Source organism: Pimephales promelas, chromosome 24 (assembly GCF_988280905.1).
Source record: "Pimephales promelas chromosome 24, fPimPro1.hap1.1, whole genome shotgun sequence".
Lineage (NCBI taxonomy): Eukaryota > Metazoa > Chordata > Actinopteri > Cypriniformes > Leuciscidae > Pimephales > Pimephales promelas.
This window is the reverse complement of record NC_142792.1, coordinates 25,290,827-25,311,379: the sequence shown is the minus strand read 5'-3', so window position 1 is coordinate 25,311,379 and position 20,553 is coordinate 25,290,827. Positions and strand designations below refer to the sequence as shown.

General features: G+C 40.3%; 1 protein-coding gene across 1 annotated transcript; it reads right to left on the bottom strand.

Annotated features, from left to right (window-relative positions):
- Positions 1-5,055: 5,055 nt before the first annotated feature.
- LOC120485531 (E3 ubiquitin-protein ligase TRIM16) lies at positions 5,056-19,708 on the bottom strand. The gene is given in 7 exon segments (XM_039681354.2): positions 5,056-5,896; positions 5,899-6,416; positions 9,834-9,881; positions 10,032-10,191; positions 10,605-10,838; positions 10,920-11,015; positions 19,066-19,708. Coding segments are annotated over 7 exon segments (1,653 nt in total). The 5' UTR covers positions 19,639-19,708; the 3' UTR covers positions 5,056-5,872.
- Between the last annotated feature and the right edge of the window lie 845 nt (positions 19,709-20,553).

Here is a 20,553-nt window from a genome sequence, read left to right as displayed (position 1 = left end):
CCGGAGACACTGGCTCGGAGGCGGCCATCTTGTCCGGAGACACTGGCTCGGAGGCGGCCATCTTGTCCGGAGACACTGGCTCGAAGGCGGTGACGTGAACAGAATCTGGATCAGCAGAAGTGATTTGAACAGTCTCTGAATCAGCCATCTTGTCTTTAGACACTGGCTTGGAGGCGGCCATCTTGTCTTTAGACACTGGCTTGGCAGAAATGACGTGAAGCATCTCTGGCTCGGCAGAAGTGACGTGGAGCGTCTCTGGCTCGGCAGAAGTGACGTGGAGCGTCTCTGGCTCGGCAGAAGTGACGTGGAGCGTCTCTGGCTCGGCAGAAGTGACGTGGAGCGTCTCTGGCTCGGCAGAAGTGACGTGGAGCGTCTCTGGCTCGGCAGAAGTGACGTGGAGCGTCTCTGGCTCGGCAGATGTGACGTGGAGCGTCTCTGGCTCGGCAGAAGTGACGTGGAGCGTCTCTGGCTCGGCAGAAGTGACGTGGAGCGTCTCTGGCTCGGCAGAAGTGACGTGGAGCGTCTCTGGCTCGGCAGAAGTGACGTGAACAGGCTCAGACTCGGCAGGGCTGACATGGAACTCAGGCTGGGCTGTCTCGGCGGGACGAGACTCTGGCTGGGCTGTCTCGGCGGGACGAGACTCTGGCTGGGCTGTCTCGGCGGGACGAGACTCTGGCTGGGCTGTCTCGGCGGGACGAGACTCTGGCTGGGCTGTCTCGGCGGGACGAGACTCTGGCTGGAAGGTGAGCGCAGGCTCGGCAGGACGCTCTGGCATAACGTGAAGCTCTGGTTGAGTAGATACCACAGGTTCATGGAGCTCCTTCTCTACAACGCCCACAGTAAACAAGGAACCACTTAGCAAAAGGGCCTGGTTAATATAGTCCTCTAATGTCCCGTGACGATTGTGTAAGGGCATGAGTGAACTGAGTGGTTCAGAGAGTCCTCCTCGGAAAAAGATCATTAAACACTCTGTGCTCATTGAGGCGAAATGGGCCAGTTCAATGAACTCAGAAACATAGTCCTCGACGGACCGATTCTCCTGACGGAGACGCAAGATCTGGACGTCTGGGCTTCTTGTTGGCATGGCTGCTGGATCTCGGTGTGGCGAAGTCTTCTGTTATGAACTGCTCAGAGACTGGGAGATGTAGATCCAAATGCAGCTTTATTAAGAATAGTCGTACAGGCAGGGTCGAGAATTGGCAGACAGGACAATGGAGAATAAACAAAGGGAATCCAAGAAACTGGCAGAGGTCAGGGCAGGCAGCAATAATCAGAATCCAAGAACAATCCAAAAATCAAAAACCAGAAAACAAACACGGAAAACGCTCAGAAATGCAGACACACAGTACAACAAGACTTCGCAAACACTGACCGTGAACACAAGGTATATATAGACACACTAACAGGATGAGACACAGGGGAATGCAATCAGTGAATGAGGTACAGGTAATTGTGATCAGTGATGATGAGTCCGGGCAGTGAGTTCTGGGAAATGTAGTTTGTGTGAAACATAGTCTTATCTGGAGTGCTTTCTGGTGGGTATCAAGGGCACTCCAGCTGGTGACCGTTACAACTAACAAGGCTCAAAATAGCCCCACAGTAACATAATGATGGTCCATACATGCAAAACAAAGCATTGAGAACTTTGTAAGTGTACAGACCGTTTAATAAGAAGATATTTTATAAAGACAGTGCACTTCATGTATACAGGCAGCAGTCATCTTTTGGAAAACAGTCTCGACAAGTCGAACCACGAACGTACATTTTATTGAATCTAAAAAAATGTGTTTTTTCGTTTTCACGTTTCCACGAGACAAATGTAGCCACGCAATGGTGACGAAGGTTTCTCTGGCAATTTGATTTATGAAAACGTTTTATGTTTAAATGTGAATTTGCCATCCACCACCGAACTCTCGGCTGCCCTTTTTAAATAAAATAAAAATGCTGTCGTCACCAGCGCAATGACTTATGGGGTAGGATAGACCGCATAGGATCCATTTATGTATCCTCTCTTTCACGGCGAAATGAAGGGTGCATTTGAATCAGGGTAGCCTTTGTCGCGCTGCTGTGACGCAATCGGCCTTCAAATGCGACCTTCGGGGGTTGCAGCATTTGAATTGGGACAGCCTTTGTCACGCTGATGTGATGCAATCGGCCTTCAAATGTGGCCAACCAGCTTTCAAATACGGCCTTCGGAGGATGCAGCCTTCACATTGGGACACAGCTATTGTGTTTTGCGGTAGATGGTATGCCATACGGAACCGTTGCCACTGAAACTGCTTTAACGCACCAGTGGGGCTCGACAGCCTTAGTCAAATGGGTTGGCACGTATGGTTGGGTTGCGGAGAGATTGTGAGATTGCGGTTAGGTCACATGTGAACTACGATGATGAAGCAACCTCAGCAGCAGGAGGAATTTAGAGGTCAGTAAAGGCTGAGTTGAGTGGGGGACGGAGTGGGTGACTCTGGGACGCCAGAGTCACTGCCGAGCCCTCTTGAGGTGTTGTGGGCCAGTCAACGAAACACTGAGGGCGTAAGGTGCCCACTTGAAGACCCTAGAGATGTCCCCTACTCAACTCAATCCAGACAGTTTTAGTGCTGGTCCACTGGGAAGACCATACTGAAGTTGCAGCCATCGAAAAGAAGCGTAAATGGATGGAGAAGCATAGTATACTGCAAAGCTTCGTCTTAGTTTGTGCTAATCTTTTCCAACACACCACATACAGCAGAGAGCTTGGTTAGCTAATTGTCAGACATGGCATTAGCATGGTAGAACTAGCGTCAGTGTTTCTCCAGAGACAAAAATATCCCTCCCCTTTCCATTAGTCAATGTATTAGCATGGTAAACGTAACCTTGCAGTCTCAAGATACAGAGAATCCGATTTGTTGACACTATAACGTTATACTACGGACTTCTACGGTTTTAGGCTTATACTACATTTTTATTTCTGAGCTCAGTCCTTATGTAAATAAAACAGTCACTTCTTATTGCCTGTCTCAGAAGTGCACTGATTTCACAGAGATGTTACTCACCGAAGGTTACTGACACTTCAAGGAAAACCAAATACCATGCAAAAGTATACTTACAGCATTGGGTGATGATCCACTTTGTTGTGTTCGTGATTTGAATATTGTCGGTGTAGCCTCGAGGCGTGTTCCGGTGCAGGTATAGTCCTTATTTGTGAAATGCTCGGAGCAAACATGCCAATTCTTCAACGGTGTTTTTGGATTCTTGTTCAAAGCAGCTAACCAAGCTCTCCGCTGTATGTGGTGTGTTGGAATTCGGTGAAAAATGACGCCACTATGTACATTCCCTTTGTTATCACAACCCTTTACGATGCACGTTTTAACCATGATTGTCCACAAACTAGCAAGCGCAAAGTCTTATTTTGTGTCACCAGCCTAGGTCGAGTTACACTACTCGAGTAACTGTATTTAAATAGGGAAAACGAGAAGGTGTTCGGTGTTCTCCTTTTGGCACATATTTAATGAACTGGGGTAAGCTAAGTGCAAACAAAGTTTCATGGCAAGACAGAGTGATATACTGCACACACTGAGACGAGATAGGTATTGATCAAATCGTCTTAGTTGAGGGAATAACATAGTTTAATATGAAAACCAGTGGAGTATCCCTTTAACTGATGATGATTCGACTCAATCCTTGTTGTTGTTTTTATCTTATCTCAGTTTTGTCCGAGTCTCAGGTCTGTTAATTCAGTTCTGTTCATGAGGAGCTTTATTTAATGTAAACTGTATTATAATAATTATGTGTTATAATGATCCTACTTTATTAAAAGCAGTGCAATTATGTATTATAATGATCCTACTTTCACTGATTAAAGGATTACTGTATAATCAGATGATCTGGGTTTATATATTTCACCTTTATTAATAACTGGAAATTTTATTTATCAAATTTACAACAATTATTTTAAACCATTTTCAATGAATCCTGTGTGATAATTTCAATTCAAAGATAATTTTGATAGTCATATAGAAATTATTTATGTAAAACTAAGAACTGAATGACTGTATAATTTTAATTTGTAATAATTCAAATTAAGTTTGAGAAAATACACACCGTCACTCATCATGACTCACAAACACACACTGTTCTGAAATAATATTTTATAAAAAAAAATAATTATTTTAATAAATAATTAAATTCAGGTGGGTGGTGGGCGGTTGAACCAATCAAATGAAAAATATATGTATACATTGTTAAGTACTGTTGTCTGGCTATACCAACATCCCCCCCAAAAAAGCACACTTTAAAATAGTCAAATTTTCATCAGGCAGCTAGTTGAGTCTATGCAGAGACTGCTTGTTAAAAGTAGCTAAGGCTACCCTGACTGCTTGTTAAAACCAGTTGCCTGGAATAAGTTTTACAGAGTGGTAAATTTGTAATTTGCAAAATCTGCGAAGAAGTTTATGTTCATGACAGCCACAAGACAGGTACATCTAATATGCTGCATCAAAAGTGTGCTGCTAAACCTCAAACCTCCACGAACACTTTGACAAGTTTTGTCCGTTTATTCAGGCTATTTATTTATTTTTGTCCCTGCTGATCTGAGATCGCCTGGGAAATCCCAGACAACTTCCGGCAAATTTAGATTTGCTCTGAAAGTTAGTCTGGCAAAGAGCTCATTCAAGCCCTTTTCCAGTCCGTCGAAATCGAGGCACCAATAAGAAACGTTAGGGCAGGTGATGACAAGAGTGGTGGGATTTTGAAGAAGATTTTGTAGCCTACATTACAAAGATGGATGCCGCCATCGAATATCACTCTTTGATTCAGCTATAGCGTCTGTTTTAAGCGATTTGAACGTTTCCTTTTTGTTAAAAACTGAGCAAAGAACAACACTCGGAGATGTTTCTCCTCTGGCCGCCGCTCTGCATTTGTCATCTCCTTCATCGCTCTGATTTGTTTTAGGTCTATCCACGACAGGGCCGGCTCTAGGTTATTTGGTGCCCAAGGCGAGAGTGCCCTCAACACCCCCCCCCCCCCCCCCCACAATGTAAAAAAAAAAAAAAAATAGTAATAAAAAAAATTCATGCAAGCTAATGTAGTTGAGGAATTGTGTGGTATATGGATACAAAAGTACTTTATATCTCCAAAAACACAGCATTAATGAATAGATGAGAAGTAAACAAACAAAAAAAAAAATATATATAGGCTATATATATATATATATATGTATATATATAATATTTGTATGATTAAAAATTTATATGTTTTGTACAATTACTCAATCAATTGTTGGTCGTATAGACCCCGAAGCCCAGAAGTGTAAACAGGAAACGAAGACCATTTGAAGGTTAATATAACGGCGACGAACTAGCGCTGATGAAAGCCGGGGTAAAAAGCTGCACTTGAACCATGACTTGAACACACCGAGAGAACTACAGGCGACTGTCAGCTATATTCTGCGCCTGCGTGCAATGAGCCAACTGTCTATTTCTGCAGATATAAAGGAAAACCGACGCTGTCGGCCGGCTGCAGATACACATAACGTAAACAAAGCAGCGCGTGACAACCATTTTGAATATACGCGGGCATCCCCTTGTCAACATGTCGAATCGGGCGAAACAAAGCCGACGAGGACTATTTTGAGCCGAAGGCACGCCTGTCGTTTTTTAGGATTGTATAATCTTGTAAAAGAAATGGACAAATACAAGCAGTGTGTAGTGTAGACAATGTACAGTAAAAGTGTACAGTGTGTGCGCAGCTTTCATGATACGATACATACATTTAATTCACTTTTTTTTTTTCAATTCTGCAATTTGCGCCCCGTCCAGCAGATGGCGCCCCAGGCGGCCGCCTGTGTCGCCTGTCGGCAAAGCCGGCCCTGATCCACGATGTGAATAGAATCTCTCTACAGTCTGTTCTCATTCATCAACACAGTTTCACTGATGATCCAGGATAAACAGTAAACCCAGGATAGAGTGTGTGAGTGAATGTGGTCTGGACTGTGTGTATGAGGCTCATTGTGTCAGAGACGCTGTATAAGGACAGAGTTCCTGCACTGTGATCCACATACACTCCTATTCTCCTGCTGATTGACTCTACAGGGAGTTTAGTCACTATATTATTGTGTCTGAATGAGTAATTGGAAAAAGAACAGTCCAAACTCCAGGACTGATTATTATACCCAAACACACACTCATCACCCGATCCCTTCCTGCTGATGCTCTTATATGACACTGATATATACACACCAAACATCCCACTCCACTCAATCTCCCAGTAACAGCGTCCACACACACTCTCTCTACACAACACCTGACACACATCATCAAATCTGTCAGGATGATCAGGATACGGCTGAACTGTGCCAGTGTTAGTAATCACTCTGTTCCTCTCAGACAGACAGAGATGTTTATTCGCTGTGTTCAGATCCAGAGTGAACTGATGGGAATCTGATGGAGAGAAAACATATCAGAATCAGGAGTTATTAATCTGTCTGATCTTTTATTATAGCTGAACTCTTCATGTTCAATATATCAGCAGTGTCTCCATGCAGTTTACCAAATATCCTGTGAAAATCATTGTTTATACTACGTCTTAAGTTCAGAACTGAAGTTAATTTAGTGTGTGTGTGTGTGTGTGTGAGAGAGAGCATAGTTGTCAACAATTGTTTTTCAAAATCCAGGAGATTTGTGCGGGGGCCGTTCGGTGCTGTCCGTTCGCTTTCGGGTTGAGCTTGTCTACGAGGGACCCTTTATGGTGGACCTGCGCCTGGACCCATCCCGACTCATCCTTAAGTGCCGGCCTGATTGAAACGACAGCCATCGGCACTGATCCTCAACATCTCGTCTCCAAACCGACTTGATTACTTCGACATCCAAACAGATGGAAATTGACAATTCTCTTAATGTTTCGATCCAATTTGTTTTGTAATCACTGTTCCTTCGTTGGCCAGAGGAGAACTGGCCCCCGACTGAGCCTGGGTTCTCCCAAGGTGTTTTTCTCCATTCAATCACCTGATGGAGTTTTGATTCCTTGCCACTGTTGCATTGGCTTTTGGCTTGCTTAGTTGGGGACATATCACGATATCACGGCTCTTGCAGCCTTATTCTATGTTAAGTGTGGTCTACTGTGACCATGTAGCCTAATGTGGCCTTGTCCTGTGGTCTTGTGGCCAGTTATGGCATTGGCTCTATGTGGCCTAGGGCCTTGTCTATGAGTGGTTCTGTCTCTGTGTGGGTATAAAGGCCTTGTGCCACAAAGTTGCCTTGTCCTGTATGTAAAAAATGGCCAGTGGTCTGTGGCCCTTAGTGGGCACGGTTCAATGTGGCCTAGTGGCCGTTGTCTGTGTGGCTTGTTCCGTGTGGTCTATAGTTGCCTAACATTGCCTAAAGATCGTTAGGCAACATAGATGCGCAAACACACTGAAGTTGACGGAACATTCTCAGCCACCGTACGTTCGATACTAGGTAACCAACAACATTGCGCGAACACACGTCGTGTTAGAGAAGGGAAGAAAGCTCGTCTAACATTTTTAGGCTAGAACATTTAATATAAAAATAGCCCATCATTATATACATTATTATTGATGCAGGCAAAAACTCTACAACTACTTTGTAACCAGGCCAGAAGCTTTGGCTCAGTTTGGCTAGCTTACATTACCTTACTATAAGGGAAATGTTATGGTATGGGACGGAATGAAGATGTATTTTATTTTAAATTATATATTATACTGTATATAATTTATATATATATATATATATATATATATATATATTAGTGCTGTCAAACGATTAAAATATTTAATCGCGATTAATCACATTAATGTCATAGTTAACTGGCGATTAATCGCATATTTTTATCTATTCTAAATGTCTTTTGATTTCTTTTTGTTACATTTATTTTTTTCTCAATTTAATGATCTTGTCAACATGGAAAAGTGGATCGGCTTGTTTAGTGCAAATGTTTTTATTATTATTATTATTATTGAAAATAAAATTGGAATAGTGTTCAATTTCACACTAACATATATAAATAATCTCTCACACAATGTAACACTGTCTATCAATAAAAGGGTGAAAGAAATACTGACGAGGTCCTGATATTGATGAGGGGGTGGAGAATTCGCATCATCTGTGTGTGTGTGTGTGTGTGTGTGTGTGTGTGTGTGTTGGCCATCATCAAGCATCAAGTGGTGTTTTAGACTGGACGTGCTGCAATGATGATAGCTCAGTTCACAACGACAAAACACACAGATCACTTGGTCTTGTCAATGGGACAATTTGGCAACTTTTTAAAAGTAAACTTTCCATTCAGAATCTTCTAAGGGCATCCATTTTGGCGCCTCGCGCTTGTCATCCACTCAAAACGTAACGTTACTATTTGGCCGGCTCGCAAGCCGAAACGAGTGTGTGCGGCACAAAACGTCCTCGCGCTGCGCTCTGAACCCATTTATTTCAATGGCTTGCGCTGCGCGAGGACGTTTTGTTGCTTCTTCGACCAAAGCGCAAGCGGATCTAGCTAGAACGGAAACAAAACAACAGGCACGCCGCAAACACACGTTTGGGCTTGCGAGCAGGCTTTGAGTGGATGAGCTCGAGACGCCGAAATGGATCAGGACGCATGCCGCTTCCTGTTGCAAAAGCATGTGAAAAAACTACAAAGTTTGCTAGGACAAAAAGACCGTTAATCGCGCGATAAAAAAATTAACGCCGTTAAAATGGGTTTGCGTTAACGCCGTTAATAACGCGTTAAACTGACAGCCCTAATATATATATATATATATATAATTTAGTGCTCTGGGTATTATTTTATATCCTGTCAACACATACATTAATAATTGCCATTGCATTTGTATTTCTCAAAGATGTCAGGGAAAAAGCAAAAAGATATTTGTGTCACACACACACCTTAATACTCTAATATATACATTTGTTCACAATGTCCCAGACCACACAATAAATCATTATACCATTTTGACTAGACACATTGAAAATGCAAAAAGATTTGTTTTTTTGCCAAACTGTTTGAAGTAATCTGTCAGATTTGAATAGATTTGCAATTTTTGTATATTTATAATTTTGAAATATAATTTACAATAAAGAGTAGTATATTTGATGTGATGAATTGCTCTGTCATTTATCAGATTTACCAATTGTTATAATTTCAATTTGTGCTGGTTAATTATGAACAATGGGTAAAATTGGGGGTAAAATCAAAGTGTCTACAGTATGTGCTAAACGCAGAAGTTGTTTTCACTGTAAGTTCGGCAGCTGCGCTACAGAAAGCTGAAGAAAACACTTAAGTAAATAATCTTTGCTATGGAAGTGTGACACGTCTAATCTGGCTATCATGTCATCATCATCATCATTGTCCCATAAACCCCCCTTAGGAGGTTGTTGGGACACCACAGACATTCTATTATAGTCTATTATAATCTGGCCACATTGGTGTAAACTGGCAGGTCGCACACGGCCTACACTGGACGCCAAATCATGACTGTGAACGCACACAGAACCCATTATAATCAGTGACACTGAATGCGGATGTTACGTTACTTTTGCTACTGACAACAGGACACATGCATTTGCTAGATTGCTAGATGCTAGATTGTTAGAATGTTGCAGACCATTTCTTTTACAAGTAATTACAAGTTTAATCTCGTAAATCTTCAAACAAACGCATTCCAAGAACACCTCAACACCCCTTTTGAAGATGTTGCTTCCAGTGGCCCCTGATGTTCTCCCGTTGAGAAACGATAATTTACACGATCAACTATAAAACTCTTCAGTTATGTTTTCTTTCTCTTTCTACAGGAAGAACATGAATACACTCAGTGAGTTTCTCTGCTGGTTTTCTTAGTGACTTACATTGTAGGAAGTCGTTCCTGGTTCTGGGAACAATATTGGTGAAAGTGACTGTGGAAATCAACAGACATGAAGAGTGTGATTATCAAGAGAGAAAATGATCCCTGCATCTGTTCCTAAGACATTTCTAACATGATCTTCTACATGATATGAGATGATGGAGGATGATTTCTGAGAGCTGATGAATCTCCAGGACTTTACCTCTGTCAGAGATCTTCTTCAGCTCCTCTTTGCAGAAATCCTCCAGTTTGTCTCTCAGCTGACGGACAGATTCTCTCACACCATCAAAAGAGGAGAAAGAACTGAAGGGATTGTCATTCACGTCTGTAGATTCAGGAGGAGTTGAGAGAGACTGGAAACTCTACAGAAAACAGAAATCAAAGCTCATCACCGTCACACTTCATCAATAACCTGCACTACTGGCAGATCTGAGCACCTCTTGTTGATCTTTAGTAGTGAAACTGGTGCCATCAATTCATGGATTTCACATTGTTAGAAAAAAAGGTTTGAACTTTTTATTTGGAAGATCAATATATCTTTCAGATATATTGATTGGAAACAAATGTTTCCTCAGAGTTTTCCAGAGCTGAACTGCATTTATAAGTGTTTCTTTCAATATAAGAAGATCAGATGAGACTCTGACTGATGATGATATAATAACCGAACACACAGATCAACACTTCAGTAAACGGCTCATTCTGCTCTCATGAAATGTTTCTCTGTGAGTCTCTTGCTCAAGTCCACTATGCTCCTGTTCTTCTAGATCTCTGTTACCTGCAGGAACTGGATGTGATCCTGTGTGTGTGAAAGCTGCTCCAGCTCAGCGTCTCTCCTCCTCAGATCATTGATCTCCTGCTCCAGTCGCTCCAGTCGTCCTTCAGCTCCACTCACTGCAGTCTTTTCCTGATCTCTGATCAGCTGTGTCGCCTCAGAGCGGCTTCTCTCAATGGAGCGGATAAACTCAGTGAAGATCCTCTCGCTGTCCTCCACTGCTGTCTGTGCAGAGCGCTGTTACACACACATCACAATCACACAGTGAGCTTCAGTGAGTCCTGACTGAGACGTCTCTAACTTCTTTTCCAGACTCACCTTATGAGACGCCACAGCCTCTCTCAGCTGCTGAAGATCTTTCTCTCTCTGCTGGATCCTCTGCTGGAACGACCTCTGCGTCTCCTTCAGCTGTTGCTAAAGGACAAACCAATGACAGGAGAAACATCACATTAATCATCAACTAAACCGATATGAATCTAGTGTCAATGAAGCCACCTACCGTATAAAATGATGATCCATATATAAGGCGCTCCGGATTATAAGGAACACTGTCGTTTTTTGAGAAGATTAAAGGCTTTTAAGTGCACAGCGCGCATCTTCCTCTGCTTGTAAACAGAACGTTTTGCGCTTCCAGCTATATCAGCACATCATCTTATTCGGTAGGGGGCGGTAAAACTCCTAAGCGGTGAGCAGCCGGTAACAAGAAGTAGACGAATGAGAACGTCCTCGTCTCAGTTTTCGCGCATGCGCCCATAAGGAAGTAATGGAATAGTGGAATAAAGTCGTTATTTATGTTTTTTTCGCACAAAAAGTAGTCTCGTCGCTTGATAAACTTATAATTGAGCCGCTGTAGGCACATGGAATATTTAAACCTTTTCTTTAATGACTTTATGGGCCGTCAAGAGCCAGTCCCTTAGGCATCCTATGTAGGACTGATCTAGCTCTCAGATTCAATCAAAAATATCTTTATTTGTGTTCCGAAGATGAACGAAGGTCTTACGGGGTTGGAACAGCATGGGGGTGAGTAATTTATGACTTAATTTTCATTTTTGGGTGAACTAACCCTTTAATCTACAGAGAAATGTAATGTCGGAGTGGAACATTACAGGGGTGCATTTTTTGAATAGCCAAAATAATCAAATAATTCCCATTGATCGTCGAAAATTATTTTTGCGTTAAATCCCTATCCCTATAAAATACGAAATGTCTTTTTCAGACAAGCAGCATACGAAAAATTGTATAGGCCTAAAAAAAGAAAAACACATTCAAGTAAATAATAAATAAAGGAAGTTTCTGCCGCATTATATTATATTATATTATTATACAAGCAGTTCGGCAGTTGTTCTTGTCTGACTAGTCGACACGTGGGGTGATGACATCATCGTTTCACAAAATATACGGATTGGCCGTCCACATGAAAACGCAAGGGTGTTGTTTTCAGATTTATCCACCTTGGGACCCGGTTTCAAAAAATAGTGGTTTCACTCTCCCAAAACGCCGGATCCGTGTGGACGAAACGCCAATACGATAAAAAATTTATAAGTATACAGCGAAATGCGTCTTCGGGTGGACGGGGCCTAAAACATATTAAAAATTAATTTCAAAGTATCCCTTTAAATTTTATATTTAGGCTTTTAATGCAGAGAGATTTGTCTAGTTCTCATATTTAGTCTAGAAAATAAAATTGCATGCATTTCCATTTTACACTAAGGAACAAACAGTATCCAACAGAATGACTTTACATCTGTATAATAATACCAATAGTAATTTCAAAAGCAGTTCTGTAAAAAAAATTTATATATAGTGTGTGTCTGTGCGTGTGTGTTTATGATAAGATCAAAATGTTTCTCAGTTGTGTGTGTGCGTCACACATTAAATGTTTTTGAATGTAACACAACATTCAAATGCAAAATACTGTATGTGCCCTCCCCCACTTCAACAATCCCCCACTCAGCTCCTGAGATTATGCTGGCTATACAGTAGCCAATGTTGTTTTTTCCCTTGCTCACAACTGAGTTCCCAAGCATGCTTCGTTGAGCATTAATGCTTAAAGATCACCATAATTTGCTAATATTAAAATTAACTTACATATTTTCAAAGTCTTGTTTGTTCTGGAATATCTGTGTAAAAGGGGCTTCTGTAAATTAGACGTGAGGGGGCGTGTTTCAAGATACTCAAATGCACAAAACACACTCCATTGTCGGCCGTACCTGTGCGATCGACTCACTCATCCATTTGTGTAGAAAAGACAGTATTATCCCAATTAATTCATATTGGCCAGTGGCCCACCGGGAAAAGTCCTGGTGCTCCAGATGGCCAGTCCGCCCCTGATATTAACAAAATTTACCGTGGTACTGCAGCACATCTACGAAGAGTGGGCATCCACAACAAGCTGGGATGGTTCAAGAGGCAAACGTGAACTGCCTGTGAATGTAAGAAACTTTATAACGACTTCAGTTGCCTAGAGATTTCCACACATGACTAGCAGTGATGGCAAATGGATCAAGGACAGGGTGAACGAATTTCTACGCTCCTGAGGAATACTGTTGCCCACCGACGTGTTTAATATTAGATATTGTAGTCATCTCTATTTTTAAAGTTTGAATTCTATTTTTTTTGTTCTAAGCATTTTTTCTATTCAGTTTAAAAACATTTTTGTACATTTAAATTTTGCCTTCATTAAATTTAACAAATTATGTTGTAGCTACTATTTTAATTTATTATAAAAATAGTAGCTACAATTTGTCTTAAAATTTGTTATATTCTTTTTGTTTGTTTGTTTGTTTGTTTATTTTTAACATCTGGCTCTTTACCGTCTCCATGTCAAAATTATTTGTTGAAAAAGATAAAAAATTACAAAACCTTGTGCTATTCAGTCTCATTCTTGTTAAAATAATGAAGGTTTTTTTTTTTTTTAATAAACAGATAGTAAACTCACATTTTTAAATGTAGCAGTTGCTGCTGTAAGGACCACCCATTGGCCCAAAGACGGAATCCAATGGCTAAGCGAAGGGATAATGTGTGTATGTCTTTTCAGCGCTCCAGTGAAGTTCACTTAATTTATTAGAATTTAGTTTCAATATTGCTTTAGCTCTACGCTTAATCTGACTCCAATTTTTACTGATGATCAAGGTTAGATTGTGTTTCTTATTAGAAAATAACCATACCCAGACAGCAAACTGACATTGAATCAATGTGGAAACGTCGTCTCTCATGACATTGAAACAACGTTGATTTGCTCATCGAATTAACGTTGAACCAACGTCAGACGCGGCATTCTTTAAAGCTAAATGAAAATCGAAAATTGGTTTGCTTTCATAACGTTGAAACAACGCGTTGATTTCAAGTTGATTTTTCGTTAGTTTTGAAAGAATGACGCATCTGACGTTGGTTCAGCGTTAATTCGATGAGCAAAACAATGTCAGATCAACGTTGTTTCGATGTCATGTTTCTACGTTGATTCAATGTCAGTTTGCTATCTGGGATAACTATTGATTATAATTTAATTTAGATCTTTGATTTGTCTGTGTTTCTTTCCTTTTCAATTATTCGTTCATTATGGACCCGATGCCGCACAGAGATCACGTCGGCCGGATCGTGTTTCTAACGGACACAAACCTTGTCAGTTCTGTATTTAGTCAGAGGGTGCAGGGTGAACTAATACTTCTTAAGTCGGTTGCCTACTGCTCACACGTACAAAGAATGTAGTTTATTTTAGCCACTTCCATACAACTTGCTAAATCAGTGATAGACAGAAATCAAAAGGTCTTCAGAGGACGTGCCTAGTGCTCCATTCACATCTGTGCCTTTAGTTTGACCTATCCTGCAAGATTTGCGGTAGCACCAGCCTCCTATAATTTACTAAAATAATGACGTCAGAATACTCCAGAGTAAATCAAGATGTAACATTTATTTGTATTGAAAAAATGTATCATGCCTATTACCCAAGCAATTCAGAAATAGTAAATACATGACATCAATTACTCAAAGATGATTCTAAAAGTAAGCAATGCATTCCTTTCCACTGGGAAAACACTGACACAGCACTGCATGGGGGTTTTCCTGGTTACAGGTTCCCGAAGACTGCTCTGTTACCTAGCCTTAAATACCCAGACCAGGGGCCCGTTTCAATAAGGAGGTTCAACCAACTCTGAGTTAAAGCTTGAACTCAGAGTTGACTTACCCTGAGATGGGAAACTCTGAGTTTTCGGTTACAGAACAGCTGAAATGAGTTAGTTCAATCAACTCTGAGTTGACTGACTCTGAGTTAAGCGCTTGCACCACAACTATAAAAAGCCATTATCAATGGAGCACAGATATTATGAGTCACCATGGCAACAGCGCCAGACAAAAAGAGGTGTTTGGTGTTATTAATTACCAAGTAATCTAAATATTGTAATTTAATTAAAGGGATTACTCTTAATTCTTCTGTAATTTAAAATAAAATATGATGCAATTACATTAAATAGGCTACTACATAAACCAATTAAGTATAAAACAATAGTGGATTTAACATACATTTTTAAAAGGTATATTTTTTATGTAACCTTCTCCCTCTACACACTTTGATGAATTCAAGAATAATTCATGCAATTGTATATTGTGAATTTGAAAGAATTAAAAGTGCAATTTCTTGTCTCTCCTCTTTGTATTAATCAAGTGGTTGAGGTTGAGATTTAGCAATTACTAATATGTAGACCAATACTTTCTAGAGATAGTAGCCTGATTATTACATTAATCTAACTACACCGTTGAAGATGTCAGTTAATAATTCATAACTATTTTAGAGTAACTTACTGTTATAATATAGAGGTGAAACTGGAAGAATGTTATTCAACCTAAAGTAGGCTACTATTACTTTGATAAAATTTTACCTAAGTAAAAGTAAAAATACCAGTCTAAAAATCCACTCAAGTAAAAAGTAGTTAATTTAAATTAAAACATGAGTAAAAGTTGCTGAGTAACTTGTGGGGGTGGGGTGGGGGACTCCCCCATGTGGGGAGAGTTGAGAAACATCTCAGATCACGGTTTATGGTATTAAACAATTATTAAATATATAAACTGCATTCTTAAATTATGGTTATTATTATCATCAGTTAAAATGACAGTTAAATAAATTAAACATTTGTTCAATAAAACATATCAACTAACTTCAATAATTGATTATGAATAAGATTAACATCTTATTTTTTATCATTAATAACTTATTAAATTATGTTTGAAAAATAAGTGAGTTCTATTAAATGTTTTTTATTCCTATTTTTTTTTAATGATTTAATAGAAATATATTATCAAAAACGGTGGTAATCAAATAAAAGTTTAGCAAACGTTTTAAATCCTTTTATTTTTTGGGAAAAGTGCTACAAAACAGATTTAGTCAATTAAACCATTGACAAACAATATATATTCCTTAAAGAATGTGTAAATACATTTTAGTATTATTGTTGGAGTTTAACAGCACTTCCTCTTTAAAAAAGGGGAGGAGACCGCAAGAAACTCTGAGTTTACTGAAGAAAACCTGCTCCCGACCAGGTTAGGTTCACGGAGTAAGTTACCATGGTAACTGACTCTGAGTATAAGTTACCTCTCTTTCAGAAATGGGCTTGACTTACTCTGCTGTCTCAGGTTTAACTTACCTCCCTTTCTGAAACGGAAAACCCAGAGTTTCCCTCATTTCAGGGTTAACATACTCAGAGTTTTCACTTAACCTCCTTTCTGAAACAGGCCCCCAGAACACAAGGGTTGTACCAATAGCTTTCAGAGTTTGTTTTGGTCAATTCCTATACCCCGGGGGAGAGGGGAGATATTTTGAAAAGACATCACCCATGGAAAAGAACAGGATTCTCCTAAGTTCTCAATCTTTCTCCTATTTCCAATGACTGTAATGAAATTAAGGCCATTTTACCAATCACACTTAAAATGATACCAAACATGAAAAGGGAAAACCTTAGATTCACAAACAAAAGAACAATACACACCTATCACCCAAATCTTTATTCAGCCTTTGTTTTACCCTTTCTCGTGACCAAAGTGGTTGTGCCTGAGCTTGGGGGATTAAGCCAATGGTTATCCACAATCTTTATTGGGGCATCTCCCACAACAGAAGAACAGGCGTTGTTTTCTTGTTCTGCCTGTTCTGCTGCTGCAGGAATGAAACAATTTGGTCTCGCGCCAGAAGTATTTATTTCGCCCTTGCATAACACAGCTGGATGCAGGAGGTTTGTGAGATTTGCATGCCTGAATGAGCCCTAGAGGTGAGAAGATATTGTGCAGAGTCAAGAACCACAACATGGGGGGAAGATATCAGGTTGGGCCAGTTGTGTGGTGCCCTCTGTCCCTTTGATCTCTTTTACAGATTAGTGAGTTTTTATTGTTTTACTGCAGTTTTGAATTCCTAAATTCAGTCTTAGGAAAGTCCTTCCTTACATTGCTGTTACAATGTCCCTTTGACAATGTCCCGAACGACTTTAATGCGACTGGTTTTTAATGCAAGTAGGCATTTTGGTTGACACCAACTGAAACAGCCCATTTAATTCTTAATAGAACAAAGAATGCTTAAACACAAATGCTGCCGAGTAACATCACTTAGTAACTGCAAGCCCTGAAAATGTTTTAATGTTTAAATTATTGGGTTTAATTTATTACACTTATGTTTCAGTTAATAAATCTACTAACAAATTTAAATAACACAAAGTAAAAGAAAGGCTTTTGACAAAGCCTTTCTAAATTATAGAAAAACTGTGCACATAGCCTAATGTTAAAGTGTACCTTGCTTAAATTTGATGGGATAATAGAGGCCTATTTTTACTTCACATTTATTTTATTTGAATTTACTTTTTCCAGTGTTGTGATTATGAATTCGTTTAACTACAATGTTTAACCTGAATTTATCTGCGACCTCAGCTCTCAATGAGCAGTGGCAAATTACGTCATTAACGGACACTTAATAAAACTTGCTAATACAGTTAATAAACTCACTAATAAACAGTTACTTATTTAAGCTTCAAGAACGGTAAAACATAAAAGCTGTCGGCCAACAGCATGTAATGAGGTTCAATCTTGGGTCGGTTGAAGCTCCATGAAGTTGAGGTTGATGGATTAACCACAGAGCTACCATTAGACTGCTGATGCATTATCGTCGTAAACACTTGTAAAGCCTCATTGATGTAGCCTATGTTTCCACTGCAATGTTTTAAGTTTTCATTATTTATTAAATTTAATTTCAGTATTGTGATTATTAATTCATTTAGCAACGTTTCACTTGAATTAATTTGCTATCAGCTTTCAATCGCTCTGAATGAGCCGCGGCGCGGCTGCAGATTATGCAATAAACGAACACTTTTCAAAGTCTGTGATTGTAGCGCCTCTTAGTGGCAAAAGGCAGCAAATATTTTGGTTGCCTTTATATATATTATTTATATTGGTTTCTTTTATCAAACATGTTTGGGGCCAGTCAAGGGGTACTTAAACTGCATGATCAGTTATCAGTAATGATACATATTATTGCAAATGTTTTTCATTTACGTTTAATAAATCTCATAATGATGGCACATCCCTATATCATAGTCATAGCTTTTATTTCTTTCTCAAATGATTGGGGCCGGTCAGGGGGTACTTAGCTGAGAAAAAAGATGGTGAAAAAAGATTGAGGGTTAAAAAAGATTGTGAAGCTTTACCATAAACAACTAGCCTGGATGCCAGCCCGAACTCCGCCCACAACATTTTTTGGTCGGGAAGTTCGGTCTGGACTCGATCCATTGAGGAGTAATTATGATCAGACAAGAAACGTTTAGGCCAATCAAATTGCCATGGCGGACTTTATACGATGATGGACAGATGATCTGCAAGGACATAATCATCACGTTATCAAAGAGCGCTTAACTGGTCTCCCTCAAAGATGACTGCAGCTGGAGAATTGAGATGTATAGATTCCGCTGTCGCGTCTGTTGTAAAATAAATCGACAGCGCATTCATTTTAATAGACAAACAGAGAACTGCAATCAAGGCATTTGTCGATCGGAAAGATATTTTTGGCGTCCTTCCTACATGATTCGGGAAAAGTGTAACTTATCAGCTGGCTCTGACGGTCGTTAAGAAGATGGGACGTAATGAAAAGCCTGTGGTCGTTGTGGTTTCTCCTTTGGTGGCACTCATGGAGGAGTAAGTAAAAGAAGCAACACTCGTTATTTAACTTCTAAAATAACTAAGTTCTGTAGTTGAAAACTGCGCTATGCAAAGGAGTTGACTTACTGCGTTGCTCTGATTGGTTGTAGGTCTACCGACTATCCAATTGAGTGTAGAGGTTTTTTTTTCCTGGTTCGGTTACGACACGCCTCATAATCAAAGCCCTACGGAGGAGTTTCAGACTCATATTCTCACTAGAATATGAGTATGACGAAGTCAGGCTAATAAACAACATTATGAGCCTGTAAATGATAATAATGGGATCTCTGTAAGTTCATACCTGTTTCTCTGTCCTCTGTGCTGCAGCTGATACAGTGTCGTGGTTTTTATGTTCATCCATCACACACAGCACACATATACACTTCTGATCAGTGCGGCAGAAAACCTCGAGGAGCTTATCATGTGTTTGGCAGATCATCTCCTGCAGTCGTCCAGTGACATCAGTCAGATTGTGTCTCTTTCCTTTAAACCAACTCTCATGTTGTTCAAGATGATTCTGACAGTAAGAGTTCAGACACACCAGACAGGACTTGACGGCTTTGTGTTTTCTTCCAGTACAGATGTCACACTGCACATCTCCAGCTCCAGTGTAACAGTCAGCAGCAAGTTCAGTCTTCTTCAGTTTCTCCACCATTTCAGCCAAAATGGTGTTTTTAGCTAAAGCAGGTCTTGGGCTGACGGTCTGTCTGCACTGAGGGCAGCTGTAGACTCTCTTCTCATCCTCCTGATCCCAGCAGCCTTTAATACAGATCTTACAGAAACTGTGTCCACAGGGAATGGCCACTGGATCCTTCAGGAGATCCAGACACACTGGACACATGAACTCATCCTGAGAAAATTTGGCTTCTGCCATTTTACAACATGAAGACAGAGACACAAACACACAACAGCTCAACTACACTTCAGTTTCATTTTCCCTGAACTCATGTGATTCCTGTTTTTCTGGTTCTGTGTTTGAGTGTGTCGTGTGCAAAACAGGTGTGTCTGTAAAGATGAGGCATGTTGGTAAGAACAGTCACTGGTGTCAAAAGTGCAATGGTGTTTATTGACAGTATTTTGTGATCCAAAACTTCCTTCCAAACACAAAGAAAACACTTTTTAAACACCTGTAAGCAACACCACATTTGTAGTCACTTTTACTCAACCCACCCTGAATGTTGTTGCACTTATAGCTTATAAAGTGGAAGCTCCACTTTAACCATGTTAACTCAACAAGTACAGATAGTTCTCCACCAGAATAACACCGCTTATGAGAAGGCATGCAGAGCTGGAAGGATAGAGCGGGAAGGGGCGATCCACTGCAGAGAAGGAGTCTAAAAACGGCAGTTTAACCTGGATGGGGAAAGAGAGACAAGATTAAAAGAGAAGTGAGGCAGAGGGTTCATGTTACCTCATCAAACAAGAGGAGCAAGCTGGCTGGGATAACGAGTGGAGACCTTATTCACATGTTACTATTTGAAGTGATTGACGTATGCACCGGTGTGAGGATTGTCTGTGTCTGTCCGTGTTCCCAGCCGTTACACTCATTGTCCTGGAGTGCTGAGCCAGAATTAACCCTTTGCTGTGTGTTGAGTATGCACTGTATAGGATTGTAGCTCCAGTCTGTCCAGTGTGAAGAGGATTCGTGAAGTGTTCATGTACTGCCATTTGATTCTCCTGTTCTCAAGAAGAAGCAGTATCTGCTCATTGAGTTTCTCACACTGAAGCAAGCCCCTGCTGTGAGTATTTGAATAATGTTGACTTGAAGAGGATTCGTGAAATGTTCATG